General features: G+C 39.2%; 1 protein-coding gene across 1 annotated transcript in view; it reads right to left on the bottom strand.

Annotated features, from left to right (window-relative positions):
• Positions 1-10,458: 10,458 nt before the first annotated feature.
• hdac8 (histone deacetylase 8) overlaps positions 10,459-25,520 on the bottom strand; it is an 89,110-nt gene continuing 74,048 nt past the window's right edge. Inside the window, 2 exon segments of the mRNA XM_051934407.1 lie at positions 10,459-10,520; positions 20,867-20,972. Of these exon segments, the coding sequence (XP_051790367.1) occupies positions 10,498-10,520; positions 20,867-20,972 (129 nt within the window). The 3' untranslated portion in view covers positions 10,459-10,497.

Genomic DNA, 25,520 nt, shown 5'->3' with positions numbered 1-25,520 from the left:
AGTAGCAGATCAATTAGCTGTAATGCACTAAGGAAGTCTGAGAAATTGCCTGGCTCAATTGTAGGTTACGCGAAACTTAACAAGTGAAGTTTTGGACCACAGCACTGAAATCAAAGATGTTACTGTACATTTCTAGTCATTGCTCTAATATACATTGGGACATTATTGCATAACTAGGGGGGCAAGCGCCTTCGGCGTTCAACCCCCAGTTGCAGCCAGAATATTAGTAAAATCTGTAATTGTACAAAAGAAATTATCCATCCATCCATTATCCAACCCGCTGAATCCGAACACAGGGTCACGGGGGTCTGCTGGAGCCAATCCCAGCCAACACAGGGCACAAGGCAGGAAACAATCCCGGGCAGGGTGCCAACCCACCGCAGGACACACACAAACACACCCACACACCAAGCACACACTAGGGCCAATTTAGAATCGCCAATCCACCTAACCAGCATGTCTTTGGAATGTGGGAGGAAACCGGAGCACCCGGAGGAAACCCACGCAGACACGGGGAGAACATGCAAACTCCACACAGGGAGGACCCGGGAATCGAACCCAGGTCCCCAGGTGTCCCAACTGCGAGGCAGCAGTGCTACCCACTGCGCCACCGTGCCGCCCTACAAAAGAAATTATTAGAGTCAAAATCATGACATTCTATAAATATGTAAAAGAAAAAAAATCATTAAATGAGAATAAAATATTTTCTCTCTTACCAAGTGGAATATTCCTGTTAAACTGAGGTCCACTATGCTCGATGAGTATTTATAAGAGACTAAATAAACGATCCATTCATTTTAACTAACATTCTTATAAACTATGACTTTCTTGATATTTTAGTTTATAATTTAAAAATGGAACAAGAATCTGAAACTCTAACAACATCACATTAAAGTTCGATAAAGTCTGAAAAGAATGATATGAAACATTTTTATGTAGGTGTTAAAATAAGCCCGATTTAAAGCGTGACATAAAACGTGACATAAAAACATGACATAAAATCGTTGCACTTTTATGTTTAGGATTTAATATATATACAGTAGATGATAAATTTACATGATCATTTTGATTAAATTGTTAGCATACTCTCTTATCTTACTCACTTTGAAAAATCCTAACCTGCAACCATAATGTTGCTAACCTTTTAGGTCACTTCTGTGAGTAATTTCTTTGTTTCTCTCTCTGCTCTCTGGGATGAGTAAAGGAATCGGTACCTGACCTCTTTGGAATAATATGCAATACTGCAAGTCTTGCTAACGATAATGTATTAATTGTAATAAAACCTTTAAAATCCATAAATATACATCATCATCATCATTAATGGTTGACAGGAGGGTGTGCGTATGCCAGGGTTCCAAAAAGGAGAATCCATCCAGTTGTGGAACCTCAGATCCAAGAGGAGCAATGTGGAGCGGTGGACCAGCCCTTTACTCTCATGAGGATTGTAGAGGAGGCATGGGAGTACGCCAATTCGACCTACAGTACATGCGTGTTGTGGTCTTAGAGAAAGGCGTATGACTGTGTTCCTCTAGGGATTCTGTTGAGGGTGTTGGGAGAGTACATGGGTTCTCAAATCAGAGCTACTCGGTCCCTGTATAATCTCAGTGAGAGCTGAGTCCTCACACTCAGAAAAACATGAGCACCGTTCTCAGTGGGTATGCGATGCCAGGGCTGTGCTTTGTCTGCTATCCTATTTGTAGTTTTCATTGACTGGATATCAAGGGTCAGTCATGGGGTTGGCAGTTATCCAGTTTAGTGGCCATAGAATTGTTCCTTTTTGCAGACAATGTGGTCCTGTTGGCTTCATCGGGCTGTGAACTCCAGGGTGCAGTGGAATGGTTTGTGACCAAGTGTGAAGTGGCAGAGATGAGGATCAACACATCCAAATCTGAGGTAATTTTCCTCAGTAGGGGAAAAAAGGTGGACTGCCCTCTCTGAGTAGGAGGACAGTTACTGCATGAAGTGGAAAAGTTTAAGTATCTCACTATCTTGTTCATGAGTGGGGGGAAAAGGGATGGTGTGATTGATATACCGATCTGCAGTGGTGAAGAAGAAGCTGAGTTAGAAGGTGAAGCTTTCGATTTACTACTGATTCAACGTCCCTACCCTCAGCTATGGTCATGAGCTTTAGGTAATGGCTGAAAGAATAAGATTGTGGGTATAAGTGGCTGAATTGAGCTCTCCCGTAGAAATTGTGGAGCCGCTGATCCTCCACATCAAGAGGAGCCAACTAAGGCAGTTTTGGCATCTGAGACAGATGAGGATGTTTTACCAGCTGGGAGGAGACCCCGGGGGAAGACCCAGGGCTCACTGGGAGGATTAAACCCCCCAGATGGCCTGGGAAAGCTTATGGATTGATTCCAAAATATGAGTTGGCAAGTGTGGCTTGGGAAAGGGATGTATGGACCTCAGTGCTAAGACTGTTGCTCCCACTACCCAGTTTTGGTTAGGCAGTGGAAAATTAAATGAAATCATTATTACCGCTCAGTTTATCCTGACCAGGGTCACAGTAGCAATACACCAAGCTGGGCTTCTACCCAGCAACTTCCTTCAGTGCTTTCTGGGGATTCCAGATGCTTCCAGGCTATTGCGATTTATGTTTGATATTTTGTTTTTTGGGTTTATTTGAGTTGTTTTAGTCCATTTTTGTAGAATTTTAAAGAATTTTGTCATTATTATGCTAATGCAAGGGTTTCTATGGGAGGTATTTTCTGCAAAAATGAAAATAAAAATTATAAAAAGAAAATGCAATCTCTCTTTTGCAATTTCATATTCAAGGTCTGCACACAAAAATGCTGCAAAAATTAAAATGAAAATGAAATACTCCCATTTGTAATTTCACTTTCAGCCTGAACCGCAGTGAAGCTGCAAAAATGAAAAGGAAAACACATTTCCACTTTGCATTTTAATTTTCATGTTATCAACATGCAAACAGCACAGGTCAATCGGAGGGGCTGTGCACCTCGATTTCCCACAATTCTTTGTACTTCGTAGCTGTAGAACTACTATGATCAATAGAAAACTTCTCACTCCAATTGTGTTTAATTTACATGATTTTGATCTTTTCACCTCCATACTGCGAGCTTCTGTTGATAGAGAAGTAAAGAGAAGGCCAGAAGGAGTTGCACTGCATCTTTGTGGTCTTAGAGAAAGCATATGACAGGGTGCCTCGAGAGGAGCTATGGTATCGTATGAGGAAGTCAGGAGTGGCAGAGAAGTATGTGAGTTGTACAGGATATGTATGAGTGAAGTGTGACAGTGGTGAGGTCTGCGGTAGGAGTGACGGATGCATTCAATGTGAAGGTGGGATTACATCAGGGATCGGCTCTGAGCCCTTTCTTATTTGCAATGGTGATGGACAGGTTGACAGACGAGATTAGACAGAAATCCCCGTGGACTATGATGTTTGCTGATGACATTGTGATCTGTAGCGAGAGCAGGAAGCAGGTTGAGGAAACCCTGGAGAGGTGGAGATATGTCCTAGAGAGGAGAGGAATGAAGGTCAGTAGGAACAAGACAGGACACATGTGTGTAAATGAGAGGGAGGTCAGTGGAATGGTGAGGATGCAGGGAGTAGAGATGGTGAAGGTGGATGACTTTAAATACTTGAGATTAACAGTACAGAGTAATGGGGATTGTGGAAGAGAAGTGAAAAAGAGAGTGCAGGCAGGGAGGAATGGGTGGAGAAGAGTATCAGGAGTGATTTGTGACAGACAGGTATCAGCAAGAGTGAAAGGGAAGGTCTACAGGACAGTAGTGAGACCAGCTATGTTATATGGGTTGGAGACGGTGGCACTGACCAGAAAGCAGGAGACAGAGCTGGAGGTAGCAGAGTTAAAGATGCCAAGATTTGCATTGGGTGTGAGGAGAATGGACAGGATTAGAAATGAGTACATTAGAGGGGCAGCTCAAGTTGGACGGTTGGGAGACAAAGTCAGAGAGGCGAGATTGCGTTGGTTTGTACATGTGCAGAGGAGAGATGCTGGGTATATTGGGAGAAGGATGCTAAGGACAGAGCTGCCAGGGAAGAGGAAAAGAGGAAGGCCTAAGAGGAGGTTTATGGATGTGGTGAGAGAGGACATGCAGGTGATGGGTGTAACAGAAGAAGATGTAGAGGACAGGAAGATATGGAAGAAGATGATCTGCTGTGGCAACCCCTAACGGGAGCAGCCGAAAGAAGAAGAAGTTCTATGATATGAAAAGAATCAAAAATTACATACGCAATTATCACCTGTCAATGAGCAACAGAAATGCGTATTCTCATAGGTTCTTTGCTGCAGCCAGAGTGTTCATAAAGGCAAATAATGTTTTTTAAGAGAATGGAATTTGGACCTTGCAATGATCTGTAGAAAAGGATGAGGTCCAGTATTGATCTCTGTGCAAGTCCTGGTCAAGAAACTGATTTTTGAGGGGACAAGGGAGACTGAATAGGATGCAACACCAGCTGCTTACACTTAACGCATCTCTCCTGCTGGTGTTCCTGGCAGTAGCACAGCAATTTTAATTGTACGGCACATCTGTTTTTGAACTGCAGTGCAGGTGTTATTGGGGATGAAGCCCTTGGACTGTAATTCATAGCTTAGTGGCGTGTCGGCTCACGAGGCTCTCCAATCCCCCAAACCCCTCAAATCATGGATTGTGTGTTACTTCATTGCCGTTCTTGATGCTTTGTGGGACACCCCAATCCCTGGATCATCAATCGAGTGTTTAAGCTTCACAGGGATACATTTACAAGATAAATTAGACTTATAAAGGTAAATTGCTCAATTTATATTTAAATTTTCTGCAGAGAGTTAAAAGCTTTTTTTCTTAGTTTAATTTGTTCATCCACAGTACTGTTTGTGGTTCAAAAATTAAAGATTCAACTTCTTCATTTTGAAATGTGATTTTATTTTTGTAGGGGTATGAAGATAAATGAAACATTTTTTAGAGGTACAGAGCATGAGAAGGTTGGGAACCACTGTGCTAATGTTGCAGTAGTATCATTTTTAATGGTCTCTTCTGCAGTTGTCGCTGTTTTGAGAAGTTTTCATGTGTGGAGATGTTATGTAGCAGTGTTTCATGTTAGACTGTTATACTACCCCTGTTGAAGATGGCAACAGAACAAGTCCTAAATACATCTATTGGGGGTGTAGAAGCTGGGGATACTGATAGAAAAGGGACTTTAATTTATTTGATGCTAGGTAGTCATTGCATGTTATTTTGTGGACAATGGCCCGTTTCTCAACTATTTCTCATCTTCCTCCTTAAAAACATCCAGGTCCTCCATTCATTAATTGCATTGTCCGCTGCTCCAAAATCAGAGCACAGACCAGGTGAGCGGTACAGTATCTCCAGCTTCTGCCCCATGGGTCTTCACCCAGGGAATGGTGCCTTCTTGAGTTTCCAAGACAGAATACTACCTACATACCCAGACCACCCAACGGATTACCTCTTAATCTGGAGAAGATGCAGTTCAACTCCAGCAATCCCCCATTACTGCTGAGTTCCTCGCCCCGTCAGGGAGATTGTACAGGGACCTCATTTTGGCTACTTCTGCTTGCAAACTCTACCCACTGTTGTGCTTAATTTCCTTTCATTGTTATTTTTGAATTATTATTTTTCACATGAAAGAGAGGAACACTGCCTTCAAGTCTGGTGACAAGGTCCTCTACAGCACAGCCCGTGCCAGCCTAAAGAGGGGCATCTGAGAGGCCAAGTTAGATTATAAAAGGAAGATGGAGAAACACCTGGACAGCAACAACAGCAGGCAAGTATGGATGGGTGTCCAGAATATGACCAACTAAAGGACCAGTCCCGGAGCTGCGGGAGGTGATTTATCACTGGCTGAGGAACTGAACCACTACTTTGCCCGGTTTGAAGTGGATCCACCAGAGACAGCCAGACCCCATCCAGAAACCAACAACAGCCCCATCTTCACATTGGGGGAGCACGCAGTGAGAACACACGTTGTGGGCTGTCAACCCACGGAAGGCAGCTGGACCTGATGGCATCTCAGGACGCGTGCTGAAAGACTGTGCTGACCAACTGGCTGGGGTCTTCACCAGGATATTCAACCAGTCTCTGTCTCAGACCACTGTGCCATCCTGCCTGAAATCCTGCCATAGTGCCTCTGGCCAAGAAACAGACCATCATCAGTCTTAATGACTACAGGTCAGTTGCACTGACCCCTGTGGTTATGAAGTGCTTCCAGAAGCTCATCAGGAATCACATCATATCATTCATTCCTTCCATGCTTGATCCGCACCAGATTGCCTACAGAGCAAACAGGTCTACGGAGGACGCTGTGGCCACTGTTCTCCATGTTGTTCTGTCACATCTGGAGCAGCAGGGGAGCTACGCATGGCTGCTCTTCATAGACTTCAGCTCTGCCTTTAATACCATCTTACCCCACAGACTGGTGACCAAACTGTCAGACATAGGACTTCCACGCTCCACCTGCTTTGGTTCAAGGACTTCCTGAGTGATCACACTCAGAGGGTTAGACTGGGCCCCTACTTCTCCACACCCATCAGCTTTAGCACTGGCTCTCCACAGGGCTGTGTGCTGATCCCCCTGCTCTATATCCTCTACACCCACGATTGCATTCCTGCCCACCACAGTAGCACAATTGTTAAGTTCGCTGACGATACCATGGTAGTAGGGCTCATCTCTGGGGGGGATGAGTCTGCCTACAGGGATGAGGTGGAGCGGCTGACAACATGGTGCAGGAATAACAACTTGCTCCTAAATATAGCCATGACCAAGGAGCTCATCGTGGACTTCAGGAAGAAGGCAGACAACATCCAGCCACTCAACTACAACGGGGACTGTGTGGAGAGGGTCTTAGACTTCCGCTTCTAGGGAGTCACCATTAGGGAAGACTTGACTTGGGGAACACACACTGCTGAGGTAGTGAAGAAGGCCCAAAAGAGACTCTACTTCCTGAGAGTTCTAAGGAAGAACAACTGAGAAACTGCTGGTGTCCTTTTACCGCTGTATAGTAGAGAGCATCCTGGCCTACTGTCTCTGGGTGTGGTTCTCCAGCTGCACAGTAGCACAGAGGAAAGAGCTCCACAGGGTCATTAAGGATGCCCAGCGGATAGTTGGCTGTCCTCTCCCCTCACTAGAAGAACTACATAGTTCCTGTTGTCTCAGGAACGTCAAGAAAATTCTTCAGGACCCATCACACCCAGGACATACATTGTTTGAACGCCTACCTTCAGGCATACGTTTCAGATTCATAAAGACTAAGACAACTAGACTGAGAAACAGTTTCTATCATTCAGCCATCACCATGCGAATGCTGCTAAGTGGTCAATCTGACCAAGTGCACCTTCATGTTTACAATACAATACACTCTCATGTTTACAATACAGCTCTAAGTCAACATTGGCTATGGACAAGTGCAATATGACGTATGTATGAATGGATAATTTTAGTTTTAACTTGAGTAATTGTGTTTTATTTTTATTTTATTTTTGCATTGGAAAATTGCACCTAAATTTTGTTGCACAATGTCCCATTGCTACAATGACAATCAAGATTTTGATTTGATGTTAATACTGTTCAATGTAAAGTAAATATTATCAATGTAGTACCCGTTTAAAATGGGTTGAAATCTAAGTAATCAACGTTCACCTCAGCGTATACAGCATTAAAACTTGCAGTGCACCATCTATTGGAATGCATTTGGTAATGTATGTAGTAATAAAATGCATTGCATTTTCCATTTCAACAGAAGGTACATCATAAATATTAGCACTGCTTTTCCACATCCCATACCAAATGGCATATAACACAGACATAACTTCTGGAAGGACACACTGATACACACGCACAGACACTTGTTCTTTTATTAATGTGTATTGTTTAATTATGTAAGGTGTACATGTGCTTCTAGGCCATATTCCTTGTGTCTCCTGGCTGCAAAGTGTCAATGACTGTTGTGGAGTGAGGATCATCATAAGTATTGTCTGGCTTTTCTCTCATTTATGTGTATTTTTGCTTCGTCTTTGAATTTCTGCTTTTGTATTATGGACTGGTCTTATGGTTTTTGGTATACACTTTTGCCTATTTTTTGTTTACATAAATAAATTTTTTTTTGCCTTTACCATCTCACACAAATGTTTTGAAGGGCATTTTTGAATATTTTGAGAGTTTTCAACTTTTTTAAACTGGAAAACTGAAAATGTAAACTCCAGTCTTCAAGAAGGAAGACAAAATGGTAATAGTAGTTATAGACCAAACATTTCTCATGTCTATACTAAAGTAAAATTACAGAAACCATAAAAAATAAATAAATTAGTACCTGTATGAAAATAGTACACTAAATAAAAGCCAGATGGGGTTAACAAAAGGAAGATGATGCCAAAAACACGTTACATTTTTCCTTTTTTCGGCTGGCTACTGGAATAGTTAACAAAAACAAAGCAAACATCATCATTTACTTATATTTTCAAAAAGCCTCTGACACAGTCCCACGCCGAAGAGTAATTCTGAAACAAGAAGTTGTCATTAGAGGTAACCTACAAAAACTGGATCTCAACTTGATTAAATGGCAGGAGCCAAAGAGTACAGATAAGAGGAAAATGAGGTCATCAGTGGAGCCCAGCAGGGGTCTGTTCTGTGATCGTTGCATTTTCTAATTTATATCTATGATATATGAGGTGAGACACAAAAATAACCGGATTGGTAAAAAAAATATATATTTATTCATGAATTACAGCATTCTAAACATAATCACCTTCTATATACTCCCCTCCCGATCTCTACACTGCTCCATACGTATCTTGTCAGTTGAACTCAAGCTCTGTGCTATTTGGGTCCAAAAGAAAAAATAAAACTCATTTCAGCTCTCCACTACTTGAACATCTTTCCATAAGAGTGACAATAGAAGAGGAGGGGACACAGGAGTGCTTTCAGTCTTATCACAGCACTTTAACAAGGATGACACGGTGGTGCAGAGCATTAAGCTGCTAGCGTAAGTGCAGACATTAGGGTTGATATCGAGTGTCCAGTTCTCATCCATGTGGAATTTGGATGCTGCCCCATATCTGGGTGGGGTTTCTTCCCACATCCCCAAAGCTATGCATGTTAACCTAACTGACAATTTCAAATCCTTCCCAGTGTGAGTGTGAGTGAGTTGGGGCCCTGCAATAACTGGCGCCCTGTTTATGGCTCAGTCACCTGTCACCACATCTCCAAATTAGGTCAAGCAGGTCTGACAATGTTATATTTTACAAGTGTACTCTGGCATCAGCAGTACAGTTTAATACACAAAAAATGTAGAAGAAGAAAGAGAAATAACTGAAAAATGCACTAGAAAATAAGGAGGTACTAAGGAGGTACTGAGTGATTGGTAAACTCTAGAGGGAGAAGTACTGCTCAGATTAAATAGGCGGAAAACTAACAAATCACCAGATCATATTTATCTTCACGTGCTTAAGGCAGTTAGGGAGTACATATAAACCCATGATGTATATTTTTTGTAAATCTCTGCACACTGAGGAAATTCCTAAAGACTGACGGCTTATTATCCCTTTGTATAAAAAGGGTGACTGGTCCGATTCAAGCACCTATAGGCCAGAAAGTTTAACATGCGTAACAGAAGCAAATTAATGAAAGCATGTTTAGAATAGGTATATTAGCAAATATTCAACATGGGTTCCATGAGAGAATAATGTAGAGTTTGTGCAATTTTTTATTCTCAATTTTTTCTCATCTGAATTATCTGGAAACCTTATGATTAAAAAAAAAATGGGTTCTTTAAAGACCTATGAATATGTTTCCTGCACTAAGATCTGAGCACCATGTTTTAAACTCTTGATGTCCTCAGTCTTTCTTGCACACAATCATCAGTCTGCATGGACCTTAATAATTTGTATGTGATGTATTCAGTACTCATTGGATACTCCCCATCTGTGTTTAGATGCTTATCCTGTCTGTCTGTGCACCACACATTCCGCCAGTTCTTAAGCAGGCTTGTTGTGAACCATCTGCAGTAATACATTATACATATGACCTCGGTGTTCTGTAACATAAAAGTAAATATAAAAAGTTACTTGCACATTTCTTTTCAAACACTCACACCTAGAATATTCTGACACAGGGCGAACCGACCAACATAATTGCTTAAGCAGAATGTAAAACTTTGTATACAGTTAAACATATTTATTAAAAATTGTGGAATATTCAAAGTCATGTTCACATTTAATGATTCCACAAAATAAAAAAAACTGAATCAATGCAATTAATTTCAGACATAAACAGACACTTGAAAACACTGAATGATTTAAACCATTCAGTTATTGTTTAAAAAAGTTTAAAAAGTCCAAAACAACGAGTAAATAGTTTAAAAAAAAAAAACAAAAAACTGATAGTCTCAGACGTTTGTCCCATTAAAAGGTCCTCTGATATTGTCAAGTAATATTTTGTTATCCTGCTGCAAAAAGTCTTTAAAATCCATGTTCAGGAACATGGAGATCCTGTTCTGAAAACTGGACTCCAGCATACCTCTTAAACCACATTTTTTAAGTTACCTGTAAAAAAAAAGTAAGGTAGACAAATTAAAATTTTAGAAAAGAAACATTTAATAACACTGGTCTGCACCAAAGCCCTCCCATGCAAAAGAATTCTTATTAACACTGGATGTGTTAATAGATTTAAGAGTTCTGAATCTATTTCTAAAACTGGAGTTTCTCTACCACACACCATTTCAATAAGAAAAATGCTACTTTGAAAAAAATAACTTTTTTTTTTTTTTTTTTGAAAAATCAAGCTACATTTATTTTAGGGCATAATAAATCTTCATACTCAAAATATTATCTGAAGTACAGTATATTATGAACTGAAAAATGGCAGTTTTCCTTGTTCTTACTGTTAGCTGAAGTGGAAACAACCCTTGTTACACACTTCTTATTCCTTTAAAACAGCCTGTAATTTCTAGATGAAAGAATGCTGATGTTTAAATGTTTTTTATATAAATATGCAAGAATGGATTGATCCATCAAATGTCTTCTCCAGGTAACAGGTAAGCAAACAGTAAAACAAATACACCACTCCTTCTGTTAAGGAAAAAACACGTCGGCCACAATTTTCTTGGGAATACAAAGGCAGAAAACTATGAGGAATGAGCTGAGAAGCTTCTCTTTTCCTGCCTAGCACTTGGGTGCACTGTGGCTTCAACAATCCATTTCCTACACTCTCATTTGGATTTTTTTTTAATTGTAGTAGAATGTGGCTGCGGTGGGTTGGCACCCTGCCCGGGATTGGTTCCTGCCTTGTGCCCTGTGTTGGCTGGGATTGGCTCCAGCAGACCCCCGTGACCCTGTGTTCGGATTCAGCGGGTTGGAAAATGGATGGATGGATAGAATGTGGAGTGAGTCTACGATAGCAGTCATCTGTAAGTCACTGTGTCAAGACACACCTTCAGAGAATTATGAGAGGAAAAAAACTACCAAATATCTAAGTTTTGCGCATAGCAACCATATTTAAAACAATTCTATGTGAAATTTATAATTTGTTCAAGTCAAAATAATTTGTTTTAAACATATATTAATTATTTTTCCTCTACAATAGCATTTTTCATTTTAAACCTTCATCTCCCAAAAACTGGATGTGTTAGTTTTTTTGCCAGACTTGGACAAGGTACCCGTAAATCTTGTTAATGTTAAATGTTATATGATGTTAGTGTCATTTTCCACAGGTCCTTTCAAAAGTCCTCTTTTCTCCAACATTTTATTACATATTAAACCTGGAAAAAAATGTATATTGGCATCAAAGAAAATGACCGTATGTTTGAGGAGTACACAGCAAGTTGCACTTGTTTTTTGGAAAATGAAGACGAACTTGTGCAGTCTAATACTCTCTCACTGTAGAAGTCAGGGCTGACAGGTTTTTTTTTTGTTGTTGTTTTTGTTCTTTATTTCGCCTTATACAATTTCTTGAATTAGGAATTTGTTAGTTTTCACATACCCCTTGGGGTCAGAGCGCAGGGTCAGCCATTGTACAGCGCCCCTGGAGCAATTACAGGTTAAGGGCCTTGCTCAAGGGCCCAGCAGAGTAGGATCTCTTTTGGCAGTGACGGGGATTCGAACTGGCAACCTTCGGGATACCAGCGCAGATCCTTAGCCTCAGAGCCACCACTCCGCCCTGTTAATGGTATGTCCCGAGTTATCAGGTCTTGCTTTTACTGTCTTAGTGTGGCCACAGTTTTCTCCCTGGCTCTAATAACTTTTCTTTTTATTTGTTTATTTTGCTGCATTTTGTGATTTATGTTATTGAATATTTTTTTACTTTCTTTCTGAACCATATTCTTTAATTCTTTAAGCATATATTTTAAAAAATATTTTGTGTTTTATGCTAATTTTGTCGATTATTATCCTTGTTCTTTATATACTGATGGGGCCCCCTGACGCTGCAGCTGTGGGACCACCCCCAGGCTGCTATTAGTTTTTGGAAACCACAGCCCCAGTGCTGAAGCATCTGCTTATGCACATGTTTATTTGGCTGTCTGCTGTTTTGGATTTTTATCTTTCATTTATGTAAGTACCTTTTTATGATTTTTCTGGTTAACTAATAGGTCTCAGAAATGTGGATTCTGGGTATATAAGTTTAACATTGTTAATTTTCTGGTGATCATTTTTGACTTCTTGTTTTGCTTTTTGGTAATATATTTTGGAAAAAAACAATTAAAGGAACACTGTTTTGTTATTTGAGGCCCAGGGGTTTTTCATGGTTTTCCCACCCTATTCAATTTTCATCCTTGGTTCATTTTGGACAGTGTAGACCACAAACTCTGATTCTAAAATTTAGAGTCAGGTTGATTTTATCTTTAGGCCTCATAGTGCTGTGGAGTCCCAATTTTGGAATCAAAGTCCTTTTTACGTTTTGTGATGTGACACATCATAATATTTACAAGGGAATTTATTTATCGCCCCTTTTCTATTTATGCAATATCTTCTTCTTCGAAGTTCCAAGAACCAATGTGACTTTTCTCTACAATGTTATTCTGTTCGGGATGCAACATTGCAGCATTCTAATTTGGGCATATATGTAAAGTGCATTGTACTATCCTCATTTGGGCAATGCTCCTGTTACAAAATGGTCTCTCCAGAGACAAAAGACGGGGAGGAAATAACACAAGATGAGAACTGTAGTTAGGGCCAAGCCAGGTAGGAAGTGGAGGATCAAAAAGAAACACGAGCATGCTTAGCAAAGAGGCAAACAAAACATGAAAGTAAAAGACATGAAGGAGATCAAAACTCGAAATGAAACCTAACATTTGGCTTACTTGAATTGCAAACTAATTAATGCTAAAAATTGTTGAAGTTTATCTAACCAAGAGATACCATAACATAGAACAACCATCACATTTATAGCCTAACTACCACTATGAATTTCCCATTGGGATTAATAAAGTATCTATCTATCTATCTATCTATCTATCTATCTATCTATCTATCTATCTATCTATCTATCTATCTATCTATCTATCTATCTATCTATCTATCTATCTATCTATCTATCTATCTATCTATCTCATATATGTGCCCATCGTGGTCACATGACACTACTCCAGTATTGAATATACAAAAGAATGGACAACACACAATAAAAAATAAACCTTGTGAAAACAGACAATATTGGCTAGAAATACTGTTAAAAGAAAATAAATACACAGAACCTACAGATAAAACAAGTAATTACTACATCACCAACTTTTGACATCTCTCAACCTCCTGTTGCAAAGGGAAAGGAAAGAGGCAGAAAGTGTCAGTGATCTAGAGGTTGTGTTTAAAAAACTCAGTGTCTCTTAATTTTCACTTTTTCCTTCTCTCCATCACCTTTTCACTTACTGCCACAATAACCAAACAGCCAACAGTAATGAATCTGCTGCCAACTGAGCCTATTCTTTCTCAGATTTTTCGGTAACGGTAATACTTATAGCATATTTTTTGTCTAATACAGTACTTAAAAAGTAACAGTAAGCATACAGCAAACAATACTGTGTACATAAACAATGTGTATCATATTGAAATAGCAATGTCAGTAATAATTGCAACAACAGCTTTGGCAGCAGCGAGTGTACCACAGATGACGGGAGCACATTATGTGTGCACCAAGTAGACCATTATGTAATTTAGCCATCTACCTCCGGTGCCCACCTGAGGAGAGCTCATATAAACCAGACTATCACCCCACAGCCACGGTTAGCTATCTGCAGTGGCTAAGTAAGCGGGCATTTTCGGGACAGCAAGCTAAAAGTTCCAAAAGAAGTAAGTCATTTTCCATCTGGCCACCCTGTGCTGATGTGGTGCTTTAATATAATATGTTTGCATTAATGTAAATGATACATGAGAACTGAATGAGCCTATTAGGTAAACAGATGAATTACCGAGTCTTTAATAAAGAGAAAATATCTCTTTAGAATTCTACTACTAACTGTTGAAGTAAATGTTTTCATTTTAATGAAATTTGGTGTTAGTTTAAGATAAAATGGTCATCCATTTTGGGACTCGGGAACACAATCATTTCTCCCCAATGAAAATAAAAGTAATTACATTTTTGGATCAAAAGAATTTTTACACAAATGTTTTTGTGTGAAAGTTTCTTTGTGTTACAAGGATAATGATGTCAAACAACAGTGTCACACCCTACGTTCAAGTAATGTTATAGAATTCCACTTAGTTACATTTCCCTACTGTCAGCCATACTGAAAAAGTCATGAAAGAGATTCACAGGAACAAGAAGAGTTTCTGCCAAATGCAAATGCTATAAAAATACCTGTTTTCTAAGTCCATCTAGATTGATTCCCTCCTTCTTCACATTCACACTAAAGCAAACAAGCAGCAGTCTTAATTAAATGGCCTGGTACTTCACCACCTACAAGCTAATCTTTCATATAACAGAAGGTGATGCCTGTGTACTAAGGTCTGTTCCTGACAGATTTTAAAATATATTTGGTAATAGCAGCCTTAATTCTAATACACTGTAATTTTATTTTATGTAAACAAATCTTTTACAATTGCTCAGACACAAATTTCATTCACATTGCACTCTCCAGTGTTGGTGTGGAAAGGCTGACATTTTGCTAGTAATTTGATAGCTCTGATTGGTGGTCTGAAAGATTAGTTTATATACAACATTTCATTTATTAGTATTTGAAAATAAATCCAAGATGCACAAGAAACAGAACTTTATGTAGGTTAAAATAAAAACTTTCATGAGTTCAGATGTTTTACATCTATTGAAATATGTCACAAAATTTGTACTGTGTTATACAGTTGACACTAGAGTGACATTAGGTAATAAGGTATGTCTCAGAAGACTGCAAAAGCCATGCTAAAGTGGCGGGTGAGGCCTACTACTCTTGATACTGTATATGGGAGGGGTCATGAAAAAGCAGCCTAGTCTTGGGGTCAACATCATATTATTTAACTAATAATCATTAATGGATGTTACTAAAGAATGTTACTGACCATTTAAAAAACTGTGTTTCAAACAGTCTCCACTGACAAAGTTCTATGCAGTGACATGTTCATTAAAACAGACCTCAGCCCGTCTACTGTGCATTGACTCATGAAGGCTTCTTTTCATATGATGTTTTAATGTTACCATAAAAACCTCTGGGTAATGGATGGATGAAGTTCTTGGTTTTGATGCTTTGCTCACAACCTATATTAAAACTTTTTTTTCCACCAATTGCTAAGCAATGCATTTTGCAGGAGAATCAGAAACAGGATACCATTCCGTGAATTCCTCAAATGCCAACATGAAGAAGCCAGTACAAACATACAGCCGCACAATCAAAATACGCTGTTCTAGAAAATAAACTATGTCCTCTTTTCAGCAAGCACACAGCCTGTTATCTTCACCAGACTATGTCTGCTGCTGCTAAAGTATGGGTAGGGCTCATTACTGTGTCAGGGTGCACTTTTATTGTGCACCACCACTGTGTAGTAAGGCATGTCATTACCACTTCTCTGATAGATGATTGAAGGAAAGGAAGATGTTGGAGGAAAGCAAAGTACAGTAATCCCTCCTCCATCGCGGGGGTTGCGTTCCAGAGCCACCCGCGAAATAAGAAAATCCACGAAGTAGAAACCATATGTTTATATGGTTATTTTTATATTGTCATGCTTGGGTCACAGATTTGCGCAGAAACACAGGAGGTTGTAGAGAGACAGGAACGTTATTCAAACACTGCAAACAAACATTTGTCTCTTTTTCAAAAGTTTAAACTGTGCTCCATGACAAAACAGAGATGAGAGTTCTGTCTCACAATTAAAAGAATGCAAACATATCTTCCTCTTCAAAGGAGTGCGCGTCAGGAGCAGATCATGTCAGAGAGATAGAGAAAAGCAAACAAATCAATAGGGCTGTTTGACTTTTAAGTATGCGAAGCACCTCGGCACAAAGCTGTTGAAGGCGGCAGCTCACACCCCCTCCGTCAGGAGCAGAGAGAGAGAGAGTTAAAAACAAACAACCAAAAATCAATAGGTGCCCTTCGTGCTTTTAAGTATGCGAAGCACCGTGCAGCATGTCGCTTAAAGGAAGCAGCAGCACAGAAGGGAGCAAAGTGAAGATAATCTTTCAGCATTTTTTGACGAGCGTCCCTATCGTCTAGGTGTGCGAACAGCCCCCCTGCTCACACCCCCTACGTCAGGATCAGAGAAAGTCAGCGCAAGAGAGAGAGAGAGAGAGAAAAGTACGTTGGGTAGCTTCTCAGCCATCTGCCAATAGCGTCCCTTGTATGAAATCAACAGGGCAAACCAACTGAGGAAGCATGTACCAGAAATTAAAAGACCCATTGTCCGCAGAAATCCGCGAACCAGCAAAAACTCCGCGATATATATTTAAATATGCTTACATATAAAATCCGTGATGGAGTGAAGCCGCGAAAGGCGAAGCGCGATATAGCGAGGGATTACTGTACTACGAGGTACTGCAACAGATGGAATAAACTGTGGTGAACAATAGGACTTTAGGGACCTTCAAATCTTGACTTGGTTATTTTGGACAATCTAGGTGAACAGGATTACTTAAAAGTCAAACAGCCCTATTGATTTGTTTGCTTTTCTCTATCTCTCTGACATGATCTGCTCCTGACGCGCACTCCTTTGAAGAGGAAAATATGTTTGCATTCTTTTAATTGTGAGACGGAACTGTCATCTCTGTCTTGTCATGGAGCACAGTTTAAACTTTTGAAAAAGAGACAAATGTTTATTTGCAGTGTTTGAATAACGTTCCTGTCTCACTACAACCTCCTGTGTTTCTGCGCAAATCTGTGACCCAAGCATGACAATATAAAAATAACCATATAAACATATGGTTTCTACTTCGCGGATTTTCTTATTTCGCGGGTGGCTCTGGAACGCAACCCCCGCGATGGAGGAGGGTTTACTGTACTCGAAAAAGGTAAAATAATCACCATGGACCATGTGTCATAGATAAAAGACAGAGTAGAAAACAAAGTAAAACGTCATATAGAGTTTGAAAAACAAGGGGGCCAAACACATGCAGAGCAGGTTAGAGATAATGAAAACTGGAATTCCAAAGACTAAAAAAAAAACATAGGCGCGAAACACATGCAGAGCAAGATACAGAATATGAAAGCAGAAAAAAATGACAGTGTCAGAACAAAGAAAGTAAACATCGCATTAGCACAAAGAAAGAGAAATTATTACTCGGAGAAATAACAAAAAGGCGACTAGAGATCGAATATATGGACATACAGTCATGGCCGAAATTATCGGCACCCCTGGAATTTTCCCAGAAAATGCACCATTTCTCCCAGAAAATTATTGCAATTACAAATATTTTGGTATACACGTTTATTTCCTTTATGTGCATTGGAACAACACAAAAAAACAGAAAAAAAGCCAAATCTGACATCATGTCACACAGAACTCCAAAAATGGGCCGGACAAAATTATTGCAGTTTTTCAAAATTGTGGGTAAATCGTTTTATTTCAAGCATATGATGCTCATTTGAACTCACCTGTGGCAAGAAACAGGTGCTGGCAATATAGCAATCACACCTGAAGCCAGTTAAAATGGAGAAAAGTTGACTCAACCTTTCTGTTGTGTGTCTGAGTGTGCCACACTAAGCATGGAGAACAGAAAGAAGAGCAGAGAATTGTCTGAGGACTTGAGAACAAAAATTGTGGAAAAATATCCACAATCTCAAGGCTACAAGTCCATCTCCAGAGATCTCCATGTTCCTTTGTCCACTGTGCGCAACATAATCAAGAAATTCACAACACATGGCACTGTAGTTAATCTCCCTGGACGTAGATGGAAGAGAAAAACTGATAAAAGACTGCAACAAAGGATAGTCCGAATGGTGGATAAACAGCCCCAATCAACTTCAAAACATATTCAAGCTGTTCTGCAGACTCAGGGTGCAACAGTGTCATATCGAATTATCCATCAACATCTGAAAGAAATGAAACGCTATGGCAGGAGAGCCAGGAGGACCCAACTGCTGACACAGAAACATAAAAAAGCCAGACTGGAGTTTGCCAAAATGTACTTGAGGAAGTCAAAATCCTTCTGGGCGAACGTCTTGTGGACACATGAGACCAAGGTAGAGATTTTTGGTAAAACTCATCATTCTACTGTTTACAGAAAATGGAATGAGGCCTACGAAGAAAAGAACACAGTACCTACAGTCAAACATGGTGGAAGGTCTAAGATGTTTTGGGGATGTTTTGCTGCCTCTGGCACTGGATGCCTTGACTGTGTGCAAGGCATCATGAAATATGAAGACTACCAAAAGATATTGGGGCGCAATGTAGGGCCCATTGTCAGAAAGCTGGGTCTGCGTCAGAGGTCATGGGTGTTCCAGCAGGACAATGACCCCAAACAAACCTCTAAAAGCACCCAGAAATGGTTGAAGACAAAGCGCCGGAGAGTTCTGGTGGCCATCAATGAGTCCGGATTTAAATCCGATTGAATACTTATGGAGAGATCTCAAAATTGCTGTTGGGAGAAGGCGCCCTTCAAATCTGAGAGAACTTGAGCAGTTTGCAAAAGAAGAGTGGTCAGAAATTTCAGTTGAGAGGTGTAACAAGCTAGTTGATGGTTATAGGAAGCGCTTGATTTCAGTTATTTTTTCCAAAGGTCGTACGACCAAATATTAAGTTGAGGGTGCCAATAATTTTGTCCAGCCCAGTTTTTGAGTTTTGTGTGAAATGATGTCAGATATGGCTTTTTCTTCTCTGTTTTTTTGTGTTGTTCCAATGCACATAAAGGAAATAAACATGTGTATACCAAAACATTTGTAAATGCACAATTTTCTGGGAGAAATGGTGTATTTTCTGGGAAAATTCCAGGGTTGCCGATAATTTCTGCCATGACTGTAGGTGATATGTCAGAAGTATGTAAATATTGTAAGGCTTTGAAGTTTAAGTCAAGAGAATTTCAAAAACGGAGTTTATCTCACATGCATTTATTGGTTACTTTGCAAAAAAAAATGATTAACTGCTGATGATGTAGATTGTTTTGTCTGTGCTGAAATTCCAAACTGAGAAACCTATCCTGAATTATGGTACAAAGTCATTAAACACATGTCTCACTGACCTCATTAAAAAGATTCAGAACATTGGGACTCGAAAGATCCAAATATTGTTTTTACAGAAGTTCAGAAATAAAAGTGAAACTAATGAAATAGCAACAATTCAAAGAAAAAAAAATCTTATGTGTGTGTATCCGGAAAAACAAAAATGGGGGTTGGCGAGCGAAGCGAGCAGAGGGCAAAGCCCCCTATTTTCAGAAAAAAAAACAATTTTAAAGATAGCTTTAGAGGTAAAATTGACCCGCAGCCTATTATTTCTGTTATACAATATACAAAACCTTCCCAGAAGCTAATGTGGACAAAGTTTGAATTATGAATGTTGTGATAGGGAGTCCCAAAGAAAGCAAAATGGGTGTGAAGCCTTCTAAAGAGGCCATAAAGGCAAGGCGACAAACCAAACAGCCTGCCCAAAGAGACTCACACCAAATCTAGCTAGTCTTAAAAATGGCATACAAAACTCTGTACTGTGGAAATAAGGAAGACTTATCTGTGGCACTATGGTTAGGCATGTGCTATAAGTACTGACAAGTGTACACCTTTACAAAGTATTAAAGAATTAAAGGAATATGGATATTGCTTATGTTACTTACCCAATATGTAGTTTGTAGTAATGGCTGAGGACTCTTGGATCAGTTAATTGGGGGCAGGGAGGTCTTTAATTCAAACATTCCTTATTATGAGGTTTTGGGTTCCTGTTTATGGTGTGCGCTGATAGTATAGTATATATTTTATGTAACAATATTTTATTATTGGTCACGACTGGCTTCTATTAAATCATAAAACATTTCTTCTTTCTACTCTACACGAAAAGATGAGATTAAATTTTTTCTTGGCCATCACTACAAACTAGATGGGTAAGTAACATTAGCAATATCCGTATTTTGGGTGGAATTTTCCTTCCACGAAGCTTTGAGCTATATGGTGAAGAAGTCTGGATCCACACATTGCTTCAGACCTTCTGTAAAGAATGGAAGAACAAATGATCTACAATACTGACATTCATATATTTAAAAAAAAAAAAGTAAAGCTAAACAAAACACTTCTTTCTCAGGTACTGGAATACAGGGTGATGCTTATATTCTCACTCAAGTTAGACTGTTGTGATTGCTACAAGATAAATTATTATGTCTGACTGATGTGTCATCCTCAGAAATTACAAATTAATTGTGCTTAAAACATATGGCAGAATGCTGTGTGAAACATGCACAAAGGGTAGGCATTGTCTGAAAATATCTTTTGATTTACAATATTTTATGAAGAAATAAAAAAGTATGATCTATTTATAGCAGAAATGACCATACTTACGTTTAATTATGTTAATGACCTGCTGTATTTGCTGAGGCTCGTTACGATCTGGTCGACAGCTTGGGGTGATCTCCAGAACATAATCAGGACCATATTCTGTGAAAAACTAGCAAAACACATTGTTTGTTTAAATTTAAAGCTCATTGTAAGTATAAATATCATGTCAATAAATAGATACATAATTAAAGATGAATATAACATATAATATAATTAAATGGGAGTTATCAGAAATGTAATAGTGATCATTTAAGCAATGAATATACTGGATAGGCAGGCACTCCCCTTTGTACATTCTTTTGTGCAAAGCATAAAAGCTTCTACACAATATTTATTTTTTCTTTGTACCTTTTAAATTGTTCAACAAACTTTACTGCACGCTTTTGATTAAATCCACATCACACTGTAGTCACAATGAATATTACCATTAATAAAAAAAAAATAAAAAATACTTGCTCCTTTACTCAAAGATGCTTAACATACACAAAAGAATACAAGATGCTGTTACAATTGGATACTGTAAGCAAAATTGAAAAACCAACAACATGCTGTAAATAATGTGTACATTAAAAAGGTTGAATACTTTGGAAATTAATGATAAATTGGAATAGGCCTGTAGTTATTTAACAAACCAGAGTCAAACTGAGCTCTTCTAAACAGATATGAAGGGTGTAATACCGAGGTGATGGTGAGGACATTAGCATAAACCTCAGACGTCTAATAATGTTGATAATAATGCAATAGGTGGCAAAAAGAAATTTTCAAAAATGGTGAGGATCCACACAGCAGTAAGGTATATTACAGTTATTAGTAGCTAGTACTTTGTAAGCTGAAGATCTGACTGGCAAGTACTAGATTCAGTTACATAGTGGAGGGACAGTTACATAGATTACTTAGGTGGATTATGGATGATAAACTGGTTTATGTCAACAATCCTGTAAAGAAAAAACAGGGAAAATATTGAGCACAATGCAGGAGAGGAATTTTAACATATATTAACACATGTTGTAGGTATGTTACTTATTAAGGGAATGTGTCATGGATTCAAATCCCATACCTGGTTGTTATCTGGAGGAATCTGCTTGCTATCCTAGTATCTGCATGGGTTTTCCCTAAAGATGTGCAAGACAGATTTAATGGCACCCCATGAGTGTGCCTGATGATGCCAGGACAGGCTCCAGCCACTACAACCTTGAATTAACTTCAGCAATCTGAGAATGCTTTCTTAAATGATTACAATTACCAAAGTTAACCTAGTTAGAGATGCAGAATGATGAAAGGGTGGAGATGCTCATTATACTGAATGAACTGAAGAAATATTTTAACATCCACCGAATCAACAAGCTGATTAAGAAGGCAGGTTCCGTTATGGGACGCACTCTTGACCCATTAGAGGTAGTAGCAGAATAGAGAAAGAAGACAAAAATTAAGGCCATTAAGAACAATACCAAGAGGCAATACACCTTTATAATATCTCACTATGACTGCTCTCTTATCTTTAGGCAAGTCATAAGTTTTCTTCTTTTTTGTAATACTTTGTATGCATTTGACGAAGGTTGTCGTTTGTTATAATATTTTTGATCTTGTGTAAAAAGCTAAATTTGACATAAAATATTTACTAACTACATGACTAGCTAACTATCTGTCTAACAAGAACAGACAATTTAGCCAAAAACATTTTATCATTTCTAGCTCACAATGTTTTCAAAATATTTTTGAGCTGACATCAGAAGATCTCCAAAGTGTGAAAGTTAATTACACTGCACGGTAGCATTTAAGAAAATACACCTGAAGCTTCAAAGCTGCTCAGCCCAACTTTTCTCCTGTTTTACAAAGCACACCTCCATTGTGTACCATAAAGAATTATATTAGGTTATATGTTTTTTTAGATGGGTTCCACCAAGTTTAAGACAGGACAGTGAAGTTTATCTATATACACGCCTTGGAAAAAGGTGTATGCTAGATAAATAATAATAATGCAAAGCTGACTGACTTATTCACTCTTTAATCTTTTTAACAAAAACACCATTTACTGATTGTGTTAGAAAAGTGTTATTTGTCAGGATGGTACATCTAGACCACTAGGTATCCACTAAGAAAGGACATTTTGATATATCAATATTCAGTGGTAACAAAAAAAAAACAAATACACCACAATCTCAAAAATGCTTTGACTGATTTGATTGAAAAAAGAAATTAGAAAGAAATTTATTTGTCCATAAAAGATTTACTTATTGATATTCATTAATATTATGCTAACATACAGTGCACCCGGAAAGTATTCACAGCGCATCACTTTTTCCACATTTTGTTATGTTACAGCCTTATTCCAAAATGGATTAAATTCATTTTTTTCCTCAGAATTCTACACACAACACTCCATAATGACAACGTGAAAAAAGTTTACTTGAGGTTTTTGCAAATTTATTAAAAATAAAAAAACTGAGAAATCCCATGTACATAAGTATTCACAGCCATTGCTCAATACTTTGTCGATGCACCGTTGGCAGCAATTACAGCCCCAAGTCTTTTTGAATATGATGCCACAAGGTTGGCACACCTATCGTTGGCCAGTTTCGCCCATTCCTCTTTGTAGCACCTCTCAAGCTCCATCAAGTTGGATGGGAAGCATCGGTGCACAGCCATTTTAAGATCTCTCCAGAGATGTTCAATCGGATTCAAGTCTGGGCTCTGGCTGGGCCACTCAAGGACATTCACAGAGTTGTCCTGAAGCCACTCCTTTGATATCTTGGCTGTGTGCTTAGGGTCGTTGTCCTGCTGAAAGATGAACCGTCACCCCCATCTGAGGTCAAGAGCGCTCTGGAGCAGGTTTTCATCCAGGATGTCTCTGTACATTGCTGCAGTCATCTTTCCTTTTATCCTAACTAGTCTCCCAGTCCCTGCCATTGAAAAACATCCCCACAGCATGATGCTGCCACCACCATGCTTCACTGTAGGGATAGTATTGGCCTGGTGATGGTGCCAGGTTTCCTCCAAACCTGACATCTGGCATTCACACCAAAGAGTTCAATCTTTGTCTCATCAGTTCAGAGAATTTTCTTTCTCATAGTCTGAGAGTCCTTCAGGTGCCTTTTGGCAAACTCCAGGCGGGCTGCCATGTGCCTTTTACTAAGGAGTGCCTTCCGTCTGGCCACTCTACCATACAGACCTGATTGTTGGATTGCTGCAGAGATGGTTGTCCTTCTGGAAGGTTCTCCTCTCTCCACAGAGGACCTCTGTAGCTCTGACAGAGTGACCATCGGGTTCTTGGTCACCTCCCTGACTAAGGCCCTTCTCCCCCCGATCACTCAGATTAGATGGCCGGCCATCTCTAGGAAGATTCCTGGTGGTTTCGAACTTCTTTCACTTATGGATGATGGAGGCTACTGTGCTCATTGGGACCTTCAAAGCAGCAGAAATTTTTCTGTAACCTTCCCCAGATTTGTGCCTTGAGACAATACTGTCTTGGAGGTCTACAGACAATTCCTTTGACTTCATGCTTGGTTTGTGCTCTGACATGAACTGTCAACTATGGGACCTTATATAGACAGGTGTGTGACTTTCCAAATCATGTCCAATCAACTGAAATTACCACAGGTGGACTCCAATTAAGCTGCAGAAACATCTCAAGGATGATCAGGGGAAACAGGATGCACCGGTGCTCAATTTTGAGCTTCATGGCAAAGGCTGTGAATACTTATGTACATGTGCTTTCTCAATTTTTCTTTTTTTAATAAATTTGCAAAAATCTCAAGTAAACTTTTTTCACATTGTCATTAATGAGGTGTTGTGTGTAGAATTCTGAGGAAAAAAATGAATTTAATCCATTTTGGAATAAGGCTGTAACATAACAAAATGTGGAAAAAGTGATGCACTGTGAATACTTTCCGGATGCACTGTACATGCTCTGCACTGTGCTGATGTAGCTTTACGCACATGAAGGAAGGAGAAGCAGCAATTAATGGGCCACACAAACAGCACCACCATCCAAGAGGGTGGAAGGATTACTGAAGACAGGGCAGTGTCCTCTACAGGAAAAAAGTTTGTGAAATGAAAAGAGAAAGTTTGGTGAAGCTCAAGAAGATACAAATCTCAATGGATAGCAAGCACTTATTTTTGCTGTTGACTACTTGCACCCTTAGATGCGTACTGCCTTTCATCTACCCCCACTACAAGGGGGACTGGGAAATCTTCACTCACTCGCTCTTCAGTGATAGAGCTGAAATCGCACAATAACACAGCATCAGCCTTAGATAGTATTGTTGAATTTCTGATGGGGAAGCCACAGAAGTTTTGCATAAACACTTGAACCTACTGTTCCGCAATTCTCACTCTTAATGTTAATACATCAGTGCAACATATAGGGTATTGGCACTTATATTTAGCCACTTCAAATGATGCTTTCCACATACATTCAAATCTGCAGCCTTTAAAGGGGTACTACATTCAACACACAAAAAGATATACTGTACATGAGAAAAATAACTGAAAATCATAAACATCTACTAAGGATAGTAATATACAGTGGTGTGAAAAACTATTTGCCCCCTTCCTGATTTCTTATTCTTTTGCATGTTTGTCACACAAAATGTTTCTGATCATCAAACACATTTAACCATTAGTCAAATATAACACAAGTAAACACAAAATGCAGTTT

This window comes from Erpetoichthys calabaricus, chromosome 12, assembly GCF_900747795.2.
Source record: "Erpetoichthys calabaricus chromosome 12, fErpCal1.3, whole genome shotgun sequence".
Lineage (NCBI taxonomy): Eukaryota > Metazoa > Chordata > Cladistia > Polypteriformes > Polypteridae > Erpetoichthys > Erpetoichthys calabaricus.
Note: the sequence above shows the minus strand (reverse complement) of the source record. Positions and strands in the feature narration are given on the sequence as shown.